Source organism: Sinocyclocheilus grahami, unplaced genomic scaffold (assembly GCF_001515645.1).
Source record: "Sinocyclocheilus grahami isolate Dianchi unplaced genomic scaffold, SAMN03320097.WGS_v1.1 scaffold21.1, whole genome shotgun sequence".
Classification (NCBI taxonomy): domain Eukaryota; kingdom Metazoa; phylum Chordata; class Actinopteri; order Cypriniformes; family Cyprinidae; genus Sinocyclocheilus; species Sinocyclocheilus grahami.
The window spans coordinates 5,241,359-5,263,172 of NW_015505200.1; the positions used below are offsets into that span (position 1 = coordinate 5,241,359).

At 39.1% G+C, this 21,814-nt stretch overlaps 1 protein-coding gene and 1 pseudogene across 1 annotated transcript in view; one reads left to right on the forward strand and one right to left on the reverse strand.

Moving 5' to 3' along the window:
• Positions 1 to 675: 675 nt before the first annotated feature.
• On the reverse strand, positions 676 to 7,027 carry LOC107558870 (complement C1q tumor necrosis factor-related protein 5 pseudogene; annotated as a pseudogene).
• A 1,936-nt stretch (positions 7,028 to 8,963) lies between these two features.
• The window catches only part of LOC107558878 (telomerase protein component 1-like), a 28,501-nt gene continuing 15,650 nt past the window's right edge, over positions 8,964 to 21,814 (forward strand). Inside the window, exons 1-14 of the mRNA XM_016242575.1 lie at positions 8,964 to 8,971; positions 13,200 to 13,737; positions 14,175 to 14,345; positions 18,277 to 18,426; positions 18,515 to 18,679; positions 18,828 to 18,965; positions 19,281 to 19,352; positions 19,468 to 19,589; positions 19,697 to 19,854; positions 19,942 to 20,051; positions 20,141 to 20,219; positions 20,827 to 21,019; positions 21,161 to 21,380; positions 21,557 to 21,709. Of these exons, the coding sequence (XP_016098061.1) occupies positions 13,210 to 13,737; positions 14,175 to 14,345; positions 18,277 to 18,426; positions 18,515 to 18,679; positions 18,828 to 18,965; positions 19,281 to 19,352; positions 19,468 to 19,589; positions 19,697 to 19,854; positions 19,942 to 20,051; positions 20,141 to 20,219; positions 20,827 to 21,019; positions 21,161 to 21,380; positions 21,557 to 21,709 (2,259 nt within the window). The 5' untranslated portion in view covers positions 8,964 to 8,971; positions 13,200 to 13,209. The remainder of the gene's footprint in view (positions 8,972 to 13,199; positions 13,738 to 14,174; positions 14,346 to 18,276; positions 18,427 to 18,514; positions 18,680 to 18,827; positions 18,966 to 19,280; positions 19,353 to 19,467; positions 19,590 to 19,696; positions 19,855 to 19,941; positions 20,052 to 20,140; positions 20,220 to 20,826; positions 21,020 to 21,160; positions 21,381 to 21,556; positions 21,710 to 21,814) is intronic.

A 21,814-nucleotide genomic window follows, 5' to 3' on the forward strand; every position in this document is an offset into this window, starting at 1 on the left:
TACTTCATTTACAAATAACTAATCAAATTACAAAAGTAATGTACAGAACAACTTTCATTTCTTTTTTAAGTTTCCCAGCAGCCCCATTTTCTCCAGAACTGTCCTAAAACAAGACAAAAGGAAAGAGTTATGAAAATTATTAAGACAGGACCGCAAAATATGACACAGTAGGACATGCATACAAAATACTCCAGAAATCATATTTCTGGATCATCAAGTATGCTTAGAAAGTTTGCGGACAGCGCTAAAATAATAACAACAACAACAATAATAATAAAATAAAAATACAAGTGAAAAAAAAATACAAGCTATTTCAGTACATTCAAACACACTTACATTTATAGAACTAAGTGTATTTGTCGGCCGCCACAAAATCGTCATCCACTTTGTTTGAATAAAAACCCCGTCTTCACTGGCGCGCTATGAATTCTGGGATAGGGTAGGCTGCGAAGGATCTATTGGATGTATCCTTCATTTGTGGAGAAATGGAGGACGCATTTGAAGTTGCAATCGAATTGCGGCAGCCTTAGTTGCGCCGCAGTGACGCAATCAGCCTTCAAATGCAGCCTCCGGAGGATGCATCCAGAATTGGGACGGCCCTCTTTGCGCCACCGTGACGCAACCGGCCTTCAAATGCAGCCTTCGTAGGACGCGGTGTTTGAATTGGGACAGTCTTCATCGCGCTGCCATAACGTAATCGGCCTTCAAATGGGTCCTTCGAAGGATGTAGCCTATGAATTGGGACACAGCTTTTGTTTCGTGTACTCTTTTTAGACGCAGACTCTGAGGAGTCCTGCAGCAGATGTTTGTTGTGCACTATGATTTGGCACTTCAAGCTACCAAGCATTAGTTGCCCGACTACTTCTCTCAGCTCCGTTGCTGCGTCGAGCTGAAACAAGTGGAAGAGCTCACGTGTTTCAGAGTTTTCTTATAGCAAGCTATAACAGTGAGCTGGCAATTTCCCCCCTCTCTCTCTTACATTACCTGCTGCGCTGCACTGACGCAGTCACATTCATTTGATTTGGCGCTTACGCGTCCAACTCTTGTTCGTGTACTTTTTAGATGCAGACTCTGAGGAGTCCTGCAGCAGATATTTTGTCATGCATTATGGTCTTGGCGCTTCATGCTACCAAGTCTTAATCTGCCTGGCTGTTAATTTTTCTTTCAGCTCCGCTGATGCTTTGAGCTGGAACAAATCAGTGGGCATGCTCACATATCTAGAGTAAATTCTTATGGCAAGCTGTTTTACACCTAATGCCATAGTGACTCTGGCTGCAGAGTGAGCAGGGTTTTTCCTGTCTCTACTCCTGCACTGCATTAATTAAGGCACGTACATTGAGTTTTTAAGCACGGACTCCACAGCTGACATTTGCCGTGCGCTATGGTTTTTGGCGCTTTATGCAACCAAACACTAGTCTGCCTGGCTAATAATTATTATTCTTTCAGCTCCACTGCTGTTTTGAGCTGGAACAAATAGTGGACTCTGTGCTATGAGCTGGCTCTGTGGAGTTTTGCAACACACATTTGTCGTGCAACATGGTTTTTGGCACTTCAGGCTACCAACACTATTTGCATAACTAATCATTATTCTTCTCATCCCAATTGAGATGCACTGAGCTGAGCTACTGTGTGAATGAGTTCACGTGTAAGAGTATCTCTTATGGCAAGCTATTAATGCTCACCATGGTCAGTCTACTTCATGTGATTGATGCGGCGCTTTAGCTACCAACACTCACTTCACATGACTGGCTGGATTATGTGACTGCAGCATACATTATGCACTAGAGATGTTGGGTGCTTCATGCTACCAAACAGTGGTTTGCATGACTAATTACTCTGTTCTTTTCAGCTCCGCTGTTGCATTGAGCTTGAACTGTGTATGAATGAGGGCAACCTACAAGTGTGTTTGCCTCTCTGTCAGCTGTTCCACCACTTGTTGCGTTTCGGACTGATTTTGACCGTTCTTTGCGCCATCGCTTTGGAGATCGAGAGGATAGCCCTAAAGCCACTGGTGCAGGGTCTATGTTGACATCCAAGTCCCCACTCTGTGGTTGGTGCTGGCATGCCTGATTTTAGTATCGGTTTCTGTTTCAGAGGTTTTTGCCGCAACTCAGGTGTCGTATGGTTACACCATCCAGCTTCTATGGGTTGATTGGGTTTGCGTCACCTAACCTTGTGCTTGGAGTAAGCAATTTCAAGATGCTGACGCACAAGTTCATCCTGTCTCTATCTGAACCCGAGATTGGTTTGTGACCATTGATCTAAGGATGCGTACTTCTGCATCCAGATCATCAAGAGACTTTTGCTTTTGGAATAAAGCTTGCCAATACTGTATTCTTTCATTGAACTGGCCTCGAACACAAGGTGAATGGATGCGTCTTGGCCGTGTTGTGACGGGGTGTCTGAGTTTTGAGTTACCTTGACGATTGGCTGATATTAGCTCAATCACACAAACTGTTTGGAGCAGCGTTTTCTGGCACTCCAACGGTTCTTACCCAATTGAGTGGTTGTCACATTAGGTCAAGGACTGACAACATGGCTGTGGTCTCATACGTGGATTGTCAGAGAGGATTATGCTCTCGCCCCCTGTGCAGGTTGGTGAGATGTGTTCTTCTTTGGACGCATACCAGGTTCCTGTCAATCAGAGCAGTTCATGTCCTGGGTCACCTGAACTCAGGAGTGGACTTAATCTTGAGACAGAGTTTGGAGGCTGGAGAATGGAGATTGCACCCTCACTTCTCATATCGAAAAGAACCGGTTCGCAGAAATGAATCGGACTTTGCATCACTAATCCATACAGATAAGTGGAGAGAGTGGAGAAGGTGTGCAACCTTGAGACCAGTCAACGAGGGAATGAGGTGAGAGGTTTGATAAAGGGTATGGTAAGTGGAATCAGGTGTCCGTAATCAGTAATCTGGTGTAGGTGGTTAGTGAGTTGGTATGTCTGTGACATTTGCAGTATCTTGCACAATATCTTTAAATATTTATTTATAATCACAGACATCCCACCCTGCAAAAACTCATTTCAGGGAGGTAGTACCACGTCCAACTCAAAAAGAACCGATTGAGCCGGTTCAACCAACTGTCGAAGTTTGCCGAGGATTACCGAGGACTCAACAAGAACCGAATGAATCGTGGCGAAGTTTGCCGAGGATTACCGAAGATTTTGATTGAGTTGACGATGTGTCTAGCGGTTTAAGGTTAAAAAAACACATTATTTCCCACATACTGAACATTATTGTTTCTCCTCTATGCCCCGCCTTTCTGAAACGCGTCGATTTTTACAAAGCTCATCGGTCTGAAAAGCGAGGTGTGCTCTGATTGGCCAGCTATCCAGAGCGTTGTGATTGGCCGTATACTTCAAGCGTGTGACGGAAATGTTACGCCCCTTACCGTATTGTGATGCCTTGTCCCGGCCGGAGAGACGAGACAAAACCAATAATACCCATTACAAACGAGGCATTTGTTATTATAATGACTTATACTGTCTTTTTTACGGTCCTCTTTTGGAAGGTCAAACAAAGTAGTTTCGCTTTCACAACACACGGCAACAACAATACTACAGCGAAAATAAAAGTTACGACTTCTTTCTTTGCGTGAACATTTGGGCGGTGTTATGCAAATCTTCCCACATAGTGACGTAAACATGTGGGGGTGTGTTAGAACGAGCCGTTTTAGGAGGGCGTGGACAAGTCTTAACTTTTATAAAGAATATCTCTTTGGATTTGACTTTAGTCTTTGCAACTTTACAGATCTTCTTTATGCACCAAGAGCTTGTAACACTCAAAAGAGAAAGGAAAAATTTAAATCGCATCATATGACCCCTTTAAATGCTACTGTTTTTGATAACGTTGATAACTTTTCTACTAAATAATATCATGATATTTTTTGCGTTTCCCTTACCGAATGTGCTATCCTGTCAGCAATAACATGCCCATGGGCTCTTTTGATAACTGTCAGTTTAAGTGCCGGCGATCCAGTGTTACCAGATATTGCTGTTAAAACAAATAAAAACCGCAAAAAATATAGTTTGCAAATAAGATAAGGATATCGCTGACCATAAATTGCAACTTCCCACTCTATTAACTTTCTAAAATGTCAAACTACGTTGAAAAGACAAGTCAACACGAATCTGTCAACACGGCTGCACCCGCGCCCTCAAGATTCGTTCACTCCGCCAGCGTCTCACAGCGATCATTTTCATACCACGGATGCTAAACTTTCTGGCAAACTGTCTAAACTGAATTATACATGCACGCAGACACTCATATGGTGAGCTCATAGCTGGCTACGGTTATGTGTCTCTCTCTCGCTTAAAGGCACAATATGTAAGATTTTTTTAATGAAAATATCCAAAAACCACTAGAACAGTGTTATATATTTTGCTGACTTGTGTACTTACACTATCCCAAATGTTTCAAAGATAGTTTAAATCAAGAGAAATAAGCAATTTTAACTAGTGACTGTGTCGCCTGCTAATGACGTCATAACCCCTCGATTGCCGATTCACCTGCGTTTTATTAGACCGGTGACGACCGCACAGAGTAGCATTATAACAGAACTTTCAAATGTATCTAGTATGATAAAACAGCGCTGCTTTTCCCCCCCACATAAGCACAACCGGAAGGAGCGGAAGCGGTCGACTGTAGCATAATAAAGGCTCCACTGCTTTTACGGCTTTCAGCCTCACCCTGCTTCATTCTACTATGTTAATAAATCTTTAGCTCATCCATAAACATGATTTCTGGCCGAGTCCGGTCGGATTGCATCGGCTGTGTGGGTGAAGACGACGACTCCCATGATTACACACTCAATCACATCAAACTAAGCCTTTGCCTCTTTGTTTATTTTGAATACGCGCCCTCCAGCGGCGAAAATTACATATTGTGCCTTTAAGTGGCGCTCTTTCCTCTTGCTCGTACTCTCCCTTGCCTATGGGAAGCGAAACAACCCAAATGTGGGACGAAACGGCGCGGAGTAGGTGGCAGTAATGCACCTTAACGTTGGATTCCACCTGCCTTAAAACATGAAGAAGAAGAAGAGTAATGTTCGCGCTGCGCTTTTGTAACTGATCCGCGCCGCGCTGTCAGCTCGGTGGCGATAGTAAACACGTCCTCTCTGCGCTGTCGAGTCGGTCGCGAACACTTGAATACCGCGCCGTTTCGTCCCACATTTGGGTTGTTTCGCTTCCCATACTTGCCTCCACAATTTCCGGGATATCTAATTTGCGGGCGTCAGGGAGCCACTATTAATATGCGGGAGACTCCCGGAGCTTCCTCGAGAGGTGGGATGTCTGTAATCATTAACTAATTAATCATTAACATCTGGATAAAGTGGAAATTATTATTGCACTAACACATAAAATAGTGTTATTGCCATCATATGTCTCTTCAATAATTTCAAGCCACTTTTGGCTTTCACTGTTCCTGATTTGTTTGTCTTTCTTTTGTAGACTTATTACAATTATTTTCAGCTGTTCTCAAATAATATTTCGAAACGTACAAGTTTAACGGACGAGACCGGGTGACAGCCAATGTCTGTTGCCCAACAAGTCCACAAGACTGACTGAAGAGAGAAGGGTCTTCTTACTTTAAATCTGAGGGGCTTGTTGTTGTGAATCTCATATTCTGAAAAACTGATCTTCCTCTCAGGATACGCTGCCCACGCAGTGTATGCATGTGCATTGCACTTTAAAGCCGTCCCAACCTCCCATCTACAAATTTAAATGTGTAAATATCAACTGCACACATTGTTGGGATTTAAAATTTAGAGCAGTTATTATTTGTTTGTGTATATTAACCCTATAAAGCCTACAGTATCATATTTCATACGCAAATGTGTAAGTCCTATTAGTATGAAAAAAAGTTTTACACAATCTGCTACACGCCCTGCTGCGCATTTTATGGAGGATGAGGACTGTTTGCTGAACCAGTAGCCTACAATGCGTCTGTGGCACAAAGGCTGTTTCTATAAAGTGGGGCAGTTCCAACTTTGCAAGGACAGTCTGGCACTTCTGACTCACAGCCTGTAAGTACGTTTTCATATTTAAAGAATTTGCCACTGATGATTCAAACTGGAGTTTTGAGCAGTGTAGAGTAGCGCTTGTTGTTTGTCGTTTCTCCGATCACAAATGCAGGCGATACGCAATGCGTAAAAAGACAGTATAAGTCATTATAATTAGTAATTATGTCCCAACTGGATGCAACAAACGCCTAGTTTATAATTGGTTTTATTGGTTTTGTCTTGTCCTGCTGGGAGACGGCACCACAGTATGTTAAGGGGTGTAACATTTCCGTCACACTTGAGGCATTCGGCCAATCACAACGCACTGGATAGCTGGCCAATCAGAGCACACCTCACTTTTTCAGAACGATGAGCTTTGTATCAGAAAGGTGGGGCATAGAAAGGTGGATGTAATGTACAGTATGTGGAAAATAATGTGTTTTTTGAACCTTAAACCGCATAAACACATTGCATTACACCAAATACACAAAATAATGTTCTTTTTAGCAACGTCATATGACCACTTTAATAACTTATAATGTTTAATACCTTGTGGACCTAGAGGTCCCCTTTCCCCCTTTTCTCCAGCTGGCCCAGATGGTCCCGCTTTACCTGGTGGTCCCTGGACACTCACTCCTGTAGGACCAAAATTGAAAATAAGGTAGAAGTGAAATAATCTCTACCTCAGAATCCCTCACTTCATTCATTCATTTCACTCTCTCTCACACACAGACCTGACTCTCCCTTCTCTCCTTTGGGCCCAATTGCTCCATCTTTACCATCTCTCCCATCTCTGCCAGGCAGACCGTTGTGTCCAGGAGTGCCAGGAACTCCACCATATGTAGGACAGTTCAGGTTCTGTGGATCAGCTCCATCCAACATCTGCAGTGCAAACTGAAGGAGCAGAAGCGCCCAGAGGAACAGCTTTAACAGCACCATCTGTGATATAAAAAGGAAAACGTCAGTGAACTTTTCCACAATCTGTAAATGACATTTATTTAGTTACTGTAACTAATATAGCCTAGCACCATACATCCCCAATGAATTAATCACAGTTCAACACTGAAATGTTTTGTTTAAATATGCAAATGGCACATTAAAAAAGCACTAATTTGCATACATTTCCACAACAGAAATTTGAACATTGAATAAAGTCAGATTCAGATTTCTGAATACCTGATTCAGTCAGATCTCTGAACATCTGTTTTATCACCACATAAATCAGAAACTACTGTCATCATAAGCATGTTTTAGGAATAAATAAGGTGAATGTTACATGAACAAACCTCTCTAAAAAAATCTTCAGAATATTGATAGGAAGGAAACTATAAAATTTGGTGCATATAAACACTACTGAAGTGGAGATTTCTGTCTCAGTGCAGGACAAAAAAGGGCATTAAAATAAATACTGTAAATGTAATTCAACTACTCTGACATTTAATGGAAGAGCAAACTTGACCAAAGCTTTATAAAACAATGGTTTTGCAGTCTCTTGCCATAAACTAATAGAAATCGTAAGCAAAATCCCAGCAGTTTGAACAGTATTTTTGTTTTCAATTTAACAATTTTTCACAAGTTGGCCTGCCCATTCAACCTTGATAGATAATGGTAAACAAACTAGGTTTACCTAACAGCACCCGTGCAGGACTCTGCTTTAAACTGCTTTGCGTCTCTCCGTCAGATAACCTCACGTGCACGATGCGCCATTTACAGGGGCTTATTCAAAATGAAAACTCATTCTCTGCCAGCAGGCGGCGCTTTTAGAGTGATACAACTGGTAATGTATATCGAAATATCGGAAATGTGTTTAAAAATCATATCACCGTTATTGAAAAAAATTATATCGCCATACATATTGATATCGAATTATTGTCCAGCCCTAGGTCCATCCTAATACACATTAAGTAGCATTGTGTGTAATTGCCATCCATTTCATATGTCTCTTTACTGGATAAGTTCAAGCCAACTTGTGGTTCACTGTTCCTATTTTCTTTCTTTCGAATATTTACTGCAATTATTCTCAGCTTTTTCAAATAACATTCAAATTCTTACCAGTTTAATGGAGGAGTCCAACTGATGCAATGTCGGTTGCCCAACAAGTCCACAAGACTGAAATCACACAACTGACTGAAGAGAGGAGGGTCTTCTTGCTTTAAATCTGAGGGGCTTGTTGTTGTGAATTTTCCTTTTCTGAGATCGAGCTCTTTCAGACATGCTTCCCACACAACGTACGAGTGTGTAGTGGGCTTTGAAGGCTTAGAAAACATCATGCCTGAAGACGCCTCCTTCAATCAGAGCCACCCTGCTCATGACACATATTAAATGGTTTACAATGATATTGCTCAAGACAAGGGGAATTGGGCCCTTTTATACTATTCCTTTCAAATCCTCAGCAAAATGACTCCATTTAAATGATGTCAATTATGGATTGCAATTTCGTTTTAAAATTAATTGTTAATTTTATTACGTAAACATAATATTGCATATTTTGTTAATAGAATCTTAATAGTGGAATATTGAATTATATTTTTCATTTGGTTCAAACATGGTATACATTCTATTTGTTGTCGATTTCACACATATGACACCTATAATCACAATTGCCAACATCCCAAAGGCCAGATTCCTCCATGATAGCGCAGCTAAGTGCCTCCTTGTCCACCCACCCCACATTAAAATGTATTATAAAATGTAAAGTGTAAGCATCACACAAAGTTTGCAAATATCTAACATCTCTCTATCCATAAGCTGGTCACTGGACTTAAAAAAGAAACTACAGGATTTACTAGTTGTTGCAGTTTTCCTTCAAAATACATTGCATTTACAGTCCTTGTTAAATAACGTTAAACGTTAAATAACGTGAAGAGAGAATTTTCTTGCTCTAAACCTGAGACGCCTTCTCCACCCATCCTTTATCATGCGTCTATATTCGGTTCATTACGGTAGTGGCGTACGCATGACATGACAGGTGAGGAAGTTACCCAGTTTTATCCGTGATATACAGTCAGCGGCTCACCTACTTTGTTTTACACTAATACCCGGTCACAAAGCATTAAAGGTGAGTTATTTTCTTTATTTTGTTTACAGGCGCCGATCCGGGGCTCGAGCACCCACGGAAAAACGCCAGAAATGCGCCGTTAATTTGAACCAAATTGTAGCTTAGCGTGTGTGCATAATATTTCTTATAGAAGCTGTCGATATGCTTCATTTCGTTTTTGTAACTAAAGATAGGTAGAAATGTGAAAAAAGTAGGCCTACGCGTTTCTAACCAGTAATTTAAAGCTAGTAGGCTACATAATATTTTTCTTAGAAGCTGTCAATATGTTTTATACGATGTTTTGTGTGTGTCTAGGTTTTGTCCGTCTCGTGTTTGTAACTTGTGTCTTGTGTCCGTTTTGATAATCTGGAGCAAGATAGTTATTCATTCTATTTTAGGTAATTGTTAAGTGAGAATGTTATTATTTGTTCATGCAGAGATTAATTTTAAAAAAAAAATGAAAAGGTGTATGTTTCTAATATTTTTATTTTCATAATATTTTTTATTAGGCCGCCTGTTGAAGATGTCAGAATGTTTCATGTAAATGTATTGTGTCTAGCTCCATTTCTGTAGGCCTAAGTTAACTGAAGAACTGAAAAACACATCGGTTAAAAGGCATAAGATTGTCACGTCAATCGTAAGTGAACACGCGTGCAATATTTACAGAAGCTGTCAATAAGTTTTCTACGAATTTCTTGTGTAGGCCCTGTATTAGGTTGACCATATTTTAGTTTTACAAAAAGAGGGCGTAGTGATGGGAAGTTCGGATCATTTTACTGACTCGGACCTTTGAGTCTCGTTCAGCAAAATGAACGAATCTTCTTTTTTTCGAGTCATTTCGTTCATTTTAGCAAAATATAATTAAAATGTTACGTGTTACTTCCCTAACACATCTACTACTACCGCAAACGTCGATCACACTACAAACAATACAAAACTGCTATAAGAAACAGAAAAGATTAATTCATTGATTACCTGGGTCTTCAGTCTATGATTAGCTCACCTCACCTCTTCTCTGACAAGTCTTCAGGTTTGAGTCGTTCGTTCATCACGTGACAACACCATACGCTTTAACCAGTACAGTCTGAGCCGGAAAGAGAATTGATTAGTTCATCTCTCGAGTCTTTCGAATCATTCGTTCTTTTGTCACGTGACGTGACAGCATTGGATAGAGAAATTAGTTAATTTACAAGCTTCCTTACAAACAGGTGCATAGTTATTATTATCATCATTATTATAATTATTATTTACTCTTACAGTTACGTGATGCGTTTCTGGTCTCAAATTGTAGCTTTTTAGTTCGTACAGTTTATAAATGTGTACATTTCTGTCATTATGGTTCTTTTCCATAACACTGAATGTTGTAACAAAGGAACCGGCTCAGACTGCATAGGTTAAACTTATGGGGCTGTCACATGATGAACAAACGACTCGAAAAACCCGAAGACTCGAGAGATGAACTAATCAATTACTCTTTCCGGCTCAGACTGCACTGGTTAAACTTATGGGTCTGTCACGTGATGTACGAACGACTTGGAAAAACCCAAAGACTCGAAACAGGTGAACTACTTGACTAATTCCAGTACAGAACCTATAGGATGTTGCGGATGAGCAACTGAACGAATCACTCCCCGAGATGACTCGTTCTTCCCGAGTCACATTAAAGATTCATTCAAAATGAACGAATCGTTCAAGAACGACCCAACACTGGTGCGGGGGTGGGGTGGGTTGTGGTTGGTTGGTGCAAGTAGCGCCCAAAGTAGCTCAATTACATTAAATATCAAAACTCAAAATATGTAATTTCCATACCTAAAATACATATTTTACACTGTTATGCATATTGATCATAAACACAGCTTTTTAGCTTCCTACCAGTGGCCTTCCTTCACAAAACTTAACAACTATAGCACAGTTTTATCATAGGTAGAATGCAAAATGTTTCAATACAAGCATTTCAGTCAAATGTAATTCATGCAACATTTCAAACATTTAACCCATTGGGGAAAATCAACCCATGGCTACAGTTTAAAAGTAGGCAAATTCCGTGGAAAAAAAAAAACTTGACAACCCTGCATGATCCAACAGGAGCTGCAGGAGTCAGATTTCACTGATCACGGGTTGAGAGGAGAGATGACTGACAAGATCATACTGGAAGATTTGCTGCTCAACAGATCCATAGCTCATTGACAAATATCTGATCTTCCTTTAGCCTACACAGAGCACGCATTATCGCGAAATTTATAGTAAAAAAGTTCACAGCCAGCGCTTATTAAAAAGAGATTTAAATATTCCGCATATTGATAGCGGCTCACTGATGCGTGAAAATTATATGCAATATTAGAATGTTTGCAGGAGCGGGCGGGACTGGACACAAATATCTCGGGAACGGGCAATAATGGTCAGAAATTCAGCGGGAGCAGGATTAAGAAAACAGTCTACAATCTACAGTCTAGTACTCCAATACAAAAACGCACACAATGGCGTTTGTAGAAAGCAAAAGACGAATCCCGGACATTTTAGACGATTTAGAAATCCTGACGCATTTTTTTTAGGTCCAAAAAGAGGACATGTCCGGGAAAAAGAGGACGTAGGTCACCCTACCTATATATTCCATTGTAGATCCTGAGCAAGATAAATTGTTCGTTGTGAGTTTGATATTTTAAGTTATAATTTGCTTCTGGCAAGTTGGGATAAAAATCTATGTTGACATATGCATGTGAGTTTTCGGTGGTGGGGTGTCAGTGTGCCGAGCACCCACCGGTGGAAAAAGAAATTGGCGCCTATGAGTCACATGAAGGAACCGTGCAGCACGTAATAATCCAAATATAGTGCATGTGTTTATTTACAACAGTGTTGCTCGGCGACTTTTAAGTCAATAATCACTGCAGTGTCAGACTGATTGTCTACATTGTGTCTGTTCTGTTTGTGCACATTTATGACCATCCTGTAATAAAGAAATAGCCTAGTGGATCTAAAAATGGTGATAAAGTTGAGTGCTGATGATCTCTCTTGAATGTATGTGGCAATATGGAACAGACAAGGCAAAGATTGTTCTTCATTGATTATTAGCTAAGTTAGAGGAATTTGGTCCACACACTCACTGTCACTAGCTGCATTCCAATCGACCGTAAGTGCCCTGCAAAGTGAACTTTACAGCGCGTTCTGAAATCTAAAGAACGATTAGTATCCAATAAGAAGGGAGTGTACGTGTTTAGTTCGAAGAACACCATTAATAAAGGCACATCACTTCGCAGGCAGTGGAGAGGGAAATGTACCAGTACCAGTACGTAAAGAAGCTGGTATTCAATAAACGTGGTAAAAAGGAGTGGAGGCAGCTTGTTTGATTTTCTGGGTGTGTCTACAATACATTTGTTGTTTGCATAAGACACACCTATGCTTGTCAGTGCTAGTGATTCTTCAGTACTACTGAATTGTCATCACCTTCAGACAGAAAATCTCAGAGGATTGACAGTTTATGTTGTCGAGTGTTGACTATTATTATTATAATAATTGCTATTATTTATAATTATTTTTATAATTATTATAATTATTTTTAATAATAATAATAATAGTAATAATGATTATTATTATCATCATCATTGTCATAATCACACATGTATTACATGGTAGATATTTAGTTTTTCTGATGTTGCTAGCTACTAATAGGGCCTAATTACATTGAGGAAAATTATCTAAAATCCCAAACAATTTATTTACAATTTGTCTGCCAGGGTTGGCATAGAGTTGTGATATAGCACAGTTACTTAAGATTATATACAGAAGCGTTCTTGTTGAACTTACAAAAATGTTAAAACAGGGGAAGAGGCTCTTTTTTTGTGTGTGTAACCAGGATATATCTTTAAACAATATATGTACATTGTTGTTTTGCTTTCTGATGGTTTTAAGTGTAGTGAATGATAATGTCATAAATTTGATAAAATAAAGAGAAAAGCAAATTTCCCATTGTGTTAAGAGAGCATTATTTAAATCATATCCGATTCATTGCAGTTCAAGTTTAAAATCTAATTAGTAGGACAAGTTGAAACTTGTGCATATTTTGTTCTCTGTCTCAAGAATCGGTTTAGCACTGTACTTTTAGCATTTGCAGTGTCTCTGGACAAAAACATAATTTCCTGTTCTGTGTTTCTCCTTTCTTCAGCCAAGCAGTCATGAAGACTCCGGCTTCCCTTCAGACTGATCTGAAGGCGAATACAGATTCCAGACTACAGCGAAACTATAGCAGCCCAAGGCTGGAAAACCGCTTTCTGGCTCAATCGCCTTCAGCATTGTGTCACCATCAGTACACATCTCCATCCTGGGCCAAGCAGACCTCCACCTCTTCATCATGTCCAGCACTCCAGCCGACCAGCCTGTCCTCCACCATGTCCACATCATCTCTTCTGTCATCCACAACATTGAGCTCACTATCCTCTCCCTCCTCTCTGCTGAGCACTAAGAATACCCTCCTAATGAAGCCTTCACTTCATCCTCCAGTCTCATCCTCCCTAACCTCCTCCTACTCCCATAATCCTTTACTCTCTTGCTCCAAAATGTCAACTCTCAGTGCCGCCCCAGCTGTCTGCTCCTATCCGCCACCTTCAATGGAAAATAAATCGAGCTCAAATGAAAAGAGAGAAGTGGAAAACATGCTTTTCTCACCTGAAGGGCTGCTGGGATCTAGTGAGGAGCCTAGACAAGTATAGAATGATTTCCTCTATTGCTTTGTAAGATTGTATGTGAATTAATGTAACATCATTTTTTTCCCCTACATTTTTTTATTCTTTTATTCACCGCCACTAGGGCTGCACGATAAATCGCATGCGATATTTAACACGCAACTTATCAGTAAAGCCGGTTCTGTAATCAGCGGTAAATCTCCATCACGTTTAACAGTAATTGCCAATAATTCGACTGAAGCACTAAACATACAGGATTTATTTTATGGATGAATCACTTTTTAGGTCATACACCTGTTTCACCACCTAAAACCAAATTTATACTTCCAATGCTGCACAGAAAGCACATTATGATTAGCACTTGATATAGCATTTCATTCAAAGCTTTGTTTCTGCAAAAATGTACAGATACAGAACCAAAATGTAGTTAATTATATTGACTCTGTACATCTTAACAGGATGGCAGACTTGAAAGCTTGGAGGAGGATGACCAGATGCTGTCCTCTGAGGTGCCTGTTTTGAATATGGATTTGGATGGAGAGAGGGAGCAGACCGTAGCTCCTCAGGAGGAGTTTGGGGTGATTGAAGCAAGCGAGGATGAGCAACTTGTTGAATTGAGGGAAAGGAAGGTGAGTCAAATGTTGAATTGAGGGAAAGGAAGGTGAGTCACAGTTCTGGGGTTTGTGAATCTAAATAATAGTTAATAATTTGCTATCCCTTATTTATTTTTAGCTTTATTTATATGTATTCTTTGGTGATTATATTTAGACAGATGGCACAAATGTGCATGTTTAATTTTGTCTTTTGTTTTTACAATGGAAAATATGCTCTGTATAATAAAGGTGTAGATCATTCAGATTGTTTTATATTTTTTCACAGTAACATTTGAGTAGCCTGAATTAACATGAATTAATTAATGAATGAGCTTTATATATTATAATATTTTTAAAATCATTTTATTAATTGTATAATATATATATATATATATATATATATGTATGTAATGTAATTTATTACAGTGATGGCAAAGCTGAATTTCAGCAATAAAGACATTAAGACACCAGTCTTTTGTATCACATGATACTTCAGAAATCATTGTTATATGCTGTTTTGGTGCTCAGGAAACATTTATCTTTCTCAGAGAAAACAGTTGTGCTGCTTTATATTTTGTGGAAACTGGTATTCTTTTTCAGGATTTTTTGTTGAATAGAATGATCAAAAGAACAGAATTTATTTAAAGGGGTGGTTGATTGCGATTTCACTTTTTTAACGTTAGTTAGTGTGTAATGTTGCTGTTTGAGCATAAACAATATCTGCAAAGTTACGAAGCTGAAAGTTCAATGCAAACGGAGATATCGTCTTTTAAAATTCTGGCAGTTTAATGCCTACAAAAACGGCTGGTAGGGACTACAACAAGCTACTTTCCGACATCACAAACCCAGATAAACCCCGCTTTCGGGAAAAGGCAACAAAGGGGGCGAGGCCATGCTGCGCTGCTTTAGAGAAGAGGAATAGAAAACTAGAGGTGCACGTAAAAATCTATTCATATATAAATCACGATTCTGTCTTCTAACAATTCTAATGGATTCACAAGTTTCAAAATCAATGTTCTAAAGCAGTGGTTCTTAATACTGTTCCTCGCGTCGCCCTGCTCTGCATCTCTCACTGTCTCCCATTCAGCTCAGCTTCAACAATGAACTGTTCCAATTATACACTTATTTTTCACATAGTTATGAGAAGCTTTAAACATGGACGCGCATACAGTTGCTGTACTGTATTAAAGCTTTAATCAGGATAAAACAGTATATTAAAAGCTAACATAAGCAGTAGCATTTACAAATAACAGCATATCTAAAAGTATGAGACAACAACAAACAAAAAACATAGGCCTACCATTAAAAGCCGTGCTTGCACAGGTTCTGCACGATCCTCTTCAATAATATCCTCTGCTTCTCAATCGGGCTCAAACTGATATTAACTATAATATAAAGCGATATTAACGACACCGTTGTTTACAATACAACCGCAGATGCCGCTGAGGTGAGGGGTGGGACGTTTAGATGCGCACTAGAGGGGGTTTAGCCAATCACAACACACTGGGCTAGCTAACCAATCAGAGTCCATCGCCTATTTCTGAGGGTGGGGATTCATAAAAGCAGGAAATGATCAGCGCGTTTCTCAGAGAAGGGACAAAGCGGTGTAAAAGAAAGGTAAATTATGAGGGAAAAAAACGAAGCATTAACACATGTTAGACTGCACCCCATGAACACAATTAAGCCTAGAAAAAAACTAGTTAACCACCCCTTTACAAAATATCTTTTGTAACTTTATAAATGTCTTTACTGCCACTATTGATGAATTTAATGCATGTTTGCTGAATAAATGTATTGATTTACACACACGCGCACACACACACACACACACACATACAGTAGGTATAGAAAAAAATCACATTTTGTTGCTTGCAGTCTGAAATGAAGACGGACACAGTTTTTGTTTTATCCATTTGTATTTACTCAAAACTTATAACATCCAAGTGAAAGATACAAGACCAATATGTTAGAAAAAAACAGAATCACTGAGTTGGAAAAAGGATCACCCCCCTCCTAAAAATGACTTAATCGTTTTCAACTCAATCAGGTGTAGCAAATCACCTTCTCAATGGCACACAAAGCCTTTTGACTTTCAACTGTGATCAGCTGTGGTCATTTTGATTAGCTCAGCATGAAAAGAGATTTCCTGGAGCATTTCAGTTCTTGGTAGCGCAACTGAAGCAAACAATCAACTATAGGTGGCAAGGCACTATCTAAAGATCTCCGGAATAGTGATGCAAAGTCCGATTCATTTCTGCGAACCGGTTCTTTTCGGACAGATGGGCTCATCGAACCGATTCAAAAAGCCGATTCATCAGTTTCTGACGTCATCAAGCAATAACGTCTCTATGCATTTCTTTTCTGACAACTCGGTGCCATGTTGTATCAATGAAAAATTCAAATAAGTCATTTGTGTCAACACATATTGAAACATTCAAAAAATAAAGTTATTTGAAAGCATGTTGCTGATTATTGCAATATAATTCGCTTAAGTTAATGGTGTTTGTGGTCAGTTTCTTTCGTGGATCCTTTATGTCAAATATGACTGACTGACCCATATTGACTAGCCTACAACTTGGATAAGATTCCTAAAACTTTCACACCTACAGCACACATTACAGACATTGATGCATAAATGCGGATATGTTCTACATGTCTACAGTATAAAGAATGAATAAAGCAGTCTTATAAACTCGATTTCGCTTGAGCAACTTGAAATATAAGATGCATGCTTAATAAACTATTGTACAATTTATTTACATCACTCGACAGAAAGGTTTTTGCAGGTTTTAATAAAATGTAAATTAATAACAGTCATAATAAGCATATTTCCATTACGCGCCTCAGGCTTGCACAGTATCGTCAACTAACTCATCAGAATCTTTGATAATCCTTGGCAAACTTCGCCATGGCTCATTCGGTTCTTGTTGAGTCCTCAGTAATCCTCGGCAAACTTCATTTTGAGTTGGACATGCTACTTTGGCTGTGCGTCCTGCGTCATCAACCTGGAACTAAAGTTCGATTCAGTTTGATTTGTGAACCAGCTCAACCGGTTACTTCCTGAGAACTGGCTCAAAAGAATGATTCGTTCAAGAACCGAACATCACTACCCTGGAATAAAGTTGTGGACAGGCACAAGTCAGGAGATGGATACAAAAACATTTCAAAAGCTTTATCAATGCCTAGAAGCACAGTGAAGTATATTATTAAGAAATGGAAGGTATTTGGTACAACACAGATGCTCCCTGGATCAGGACGTCACTCCAAACTGGATGAAAGAGCGAGGAGGAAACTGGTCAGAGAGGCGACCAAGAGGCCTACAGCAACTCTGAAGCAGTTGCAGGAATTTATGACAAAGAGTGGTAATTGTGTGCATGTGAAAGCAATATCACAAATTCTTCACAAATGTGGCTTTTATGAAAAAAAGCCACTCCTGAAGATAGGCCACATGCAGTCACGACTGAGCTTTGCCAAAACGCACCTTTAAGATTCTGAGGCAGATGAGACTAAAATTTAATTATTTGGCCTCAACACCGAATGATATGACGGGCGGACACCATCAAATTTAACTGAACTTGAGCAGTTCTGCAAAGAAGAGTGGGCAAAATATTGCAAAGTCTAGATGTGCAAAGCTAAATGTGCAAAGGTGGTTCAACAAAATACTGATACAAGGGGGTGATCCTCTTTCCAACTTTCAATTTTTTTCTGACATGTTGATGTTATATCTTTCACTTGGATGTTATAAGATGCACTGAGTAAATACAGCTGGATAAAACAAAAACCGTGTCCGTCTTCATTTCAGGCTGCAAAGCAACAAAATGTGATTATTTCAAAAGGGGGGGATTCTTTTCTATACCCACTGTATATAGAATTATTCTTACTCCAGAAAATGGATTGACAGAGTATTGATTATGAAATCTGTCAATTTCTTATGTGACCGTTGTTTTTTTGTTTTTTTTAACTTTAGCACAACCTGCTGAATATGGTGTGCTGCTCCCTGGTTAATAAGAGCTGTACCCCAGGCCAGAAGGACTGGGATAAGAAGAGGAGTGTGTGGGCCATTATTAAGGTTCTGGCCACAGAGATTACCACAGAAGACCCTGAGTTTCTCCTAAAGGTTGGCGTTTTTGTATGTGTGACTGTGAGTGTGTGGGTTATGTTGTCAGCTGTTAACATGTGGTTATGCATAATTGAATTGGTTTTAGGTTGCAGTCTATACTAGGCAGGAACTAAACATTCGTATCACAGCCAACTTCCTGCTGGCACTGGCGGCCCATCTGCCTGGTTCTAAGCCACACTTGAGAAGGTATTTTTGTGCTGCTGTACAGCTGCCATCTGACTGGCTGGAGGTGACAAGAATCTATAGCATGGTAAGTGTTAATATTAAATATCTTACTGCCCTTATTCCTACCATATTTATATTCTGGGTTTAGCATGGCAGATGTTCAAATAAGGATTTTATTTAGCTCTTTACTGTATTATTCTTGTTTTTCATGCTTTTTAAATGTTTTTGTGCAGTGTTTCAGTAAATCTTTACCCTCCTGCCTGAAAAAAGCCCTGGTGGATAAATTTAAACAGTTCACTGAATATCAGATGGCCAAATACAATACACGGAGGCATCGCTGCAAGCACAACAAGAAGCATAAGAAAGGAGAGGTAATATGTCAAAAACTGATATTATTAGTAAATAATATCATAGATCTAAACATATACAGTGGGCTCCACAAGTCTGAGACCACTGAACATCCCTCTTTAAAAATGTGTTTTGTTTTAATAATAATTAAAAAAATTAATATACTTTTAAAATTCTTAATGTTTATTTCAAGAGATTTTCAATCCCATATTTTCAGTGTTGCACACATCCTACCAACTACTATATAACTAACTACTATAATGAACACTCTTTCTTGATTTTTTTTTTGTCTTTCCACATCGCTTTTAAAATGCTTTTGTTTTCTATCCTTCTTTCAGAAAATCTCTGCTGCACAGTGGAAAAAGTGGGGTGACCTTGTCAGAGTTGACATCTCCATTCTCAAAAAATATGTGAGCTTGTCTGTGTTTAGTTTGATCTGTTTGATATTACATAGCATTACAAATTACTATTGTACATCATGTCTTCTGAACATCTTATGATACAGTTCTGCATGTTATGATACAGTTGGAGAGCCAGAGTCGGACTGCAAAGGATAAAAAACAGAGTGAATTCAGCCTCAAGAAAATGATAAAGCGTCTTCACATCAAAGAACCTGCAGAACATGTCATGGCCATTCTGGGAAAGAAGTTAGTCCTACAAACTGTCATATACATTTTAGTCAAAAATGTTTTATATTAACTGTATATTGCATAGTCCAGTCATGAGTATGTTTGTTATCTGTCTTTGCATGTAGATACCCGAGTGATCTGAAGGCCTTCTCTCGCAGTGGTCTTAGTGGGGTTTGGGAGAGAGAGAGAGCTGGAAAACGGATGAAACTTAAGCAGCCCGACACGTGGGAATGCAAACTAAGTCAGGAGGGAAACAAAGCCTCCACCTGGGAGAAACTCATCGGTGTGAATGAGGGACCTGCACTGTGTCCAAAATTGGTTTAATTCTTGAACATCTACTCATATTTAAGTATGTTTTTTGTGATTGCAGATGAAAAGTCTCTTCCTTTTATGGCAATGCTGAGGAATCTGAGGAACATGATCTCTGTGGGCATCAGTGAGAATCATCATACTAAGATCCTCAACAGACTGACCTCGAAGGTGAGCGTCTCTTAATTCAGTCTTTTGCATACTGAAACTTATGTAACATGATCAAGTAATTTACGGGTTTACTGTGTTTCATCTTACAGAATGCTGTAATTAAGAGCAGGCAGTTTCCTTTCCGTTTCCTGTCTGCTTATAAAGTCATTTTGGAGCTCAGTAAATTTGGTAAGTTTATGTATGGTGGATGGTACCTGGATCAACATGTTTGTCAACCAGTCAGATTTTAGGGTTAGGTTTTCAGGCTGAAGTTGAGGCTTTAACAACAGTTTCAAGTTATAATTTCCTAAAAAATGTCTGTAAAGGTTAGGGTTAGGACTATGTTTGTTTAACAGGAAAAAGATACTGATCCAGACACTTGTCCTGCTTGGCAAAATCATACATGCATATATAATCTTACAGAAAACTTCTATTTCAAATAAATGCTGTTTAAAATATATTAAAATGGAAAGCAGTTATTTTAAATTGTAATAATATTTCACAGTATTACTGATTTTACTGTATTTTTGATCAAATAAATGCAGCTCTGCTAAGCATGTTTTTTTGTTTGTTTAATTTAAAAAAATCCTACAGACCCCAAACTTTTGGAACAGTAGTATACAATTAATTTAGTCCCTATGAAGGACACATTTATGGTATTTTAAAGATTTTTAGTGTTTTTTTATCTACAAACTTCGGATCTCATTGGATGTTGATGAATCCATATTATTTCCCACTGCATTTTCGATAGACGTGTGCCTGAGGAAGTTTGAGTGATTTGTTCTCCCCCTTTCAGCTGGTGGGCCTGCGGTCAAGGTGCCAAGCTCCAGGGAGATCCTGCAAGGGGTCCTGAAGAAATTGCCTAAGAGCAAACGATTCCGACATTGCAACTGGGAAACAACACCGCGCAAGAGACTGAGGGCTACAATGAGTGTTCCCTTTGTCTACCGCATATTCAATGCCAAACGCAATCTCCTGAAAAAAGCAAAGTGTGTATTGCTGAAAATTTTGTTCAATATTAATACATAGTATGATCATTTTAGATTAAAATATATTAATAGATTAAATAATTTTAGTTCATTTTACCCCTGCATTGACATGTTTTTTTTTTTGGTAATGTAATTTGTTAGTCAGAGGCTGTACACTCAGGAGCTTCTGAACAAGTACTGCTGTGCTTTGGAGAAAGCTTTGCAGATCTCCTGCAAGTACAACATCCCGCCTCTTCCTGGACGCACACTTGTGATCTGTGATGCTGATAATTCAGAGGATCGGGACTGGAGTGGTGCTGATGATGTCTGCTTGCCCCCTGAAAGCACCGAAGATACTGATGAGAATAAACTCTCAGCATCGGTCAGCTGTCTTATTGTTGCAGTTATTAGCACAGTAGAGTTGTACTTTTATGTGTTTTTCAGAGTGACTGTGGATTTATATTTTTGTAAGATGTTGTATAAGTGATTACATTTAATTTGTTATGAAATTAGTCTTTTAGTATAAATGAAACATATTGTGGACTATATGTACTGCAGGTACAGGAAGCTGCAATGCTTTTAAGCATGATGATCAACTACTGTAGCGAAGATTCCCAAGTCATGCTGCTTGGCGATGAAGGCCTCCAGGAGTTCAAGGTGAAGTCTGAAGTGCTTTTGGATAATGTGAGGCAAGCAATGAAGCAAGTGAAGGTAAGAATTTCCCTTTTATTTTGAATATACTCTTATAAATCAAACAGCCCTTTTTTCAATTTTTTTTCTATTAAAAAAATACATTTACATTAAAATAAAACCCTT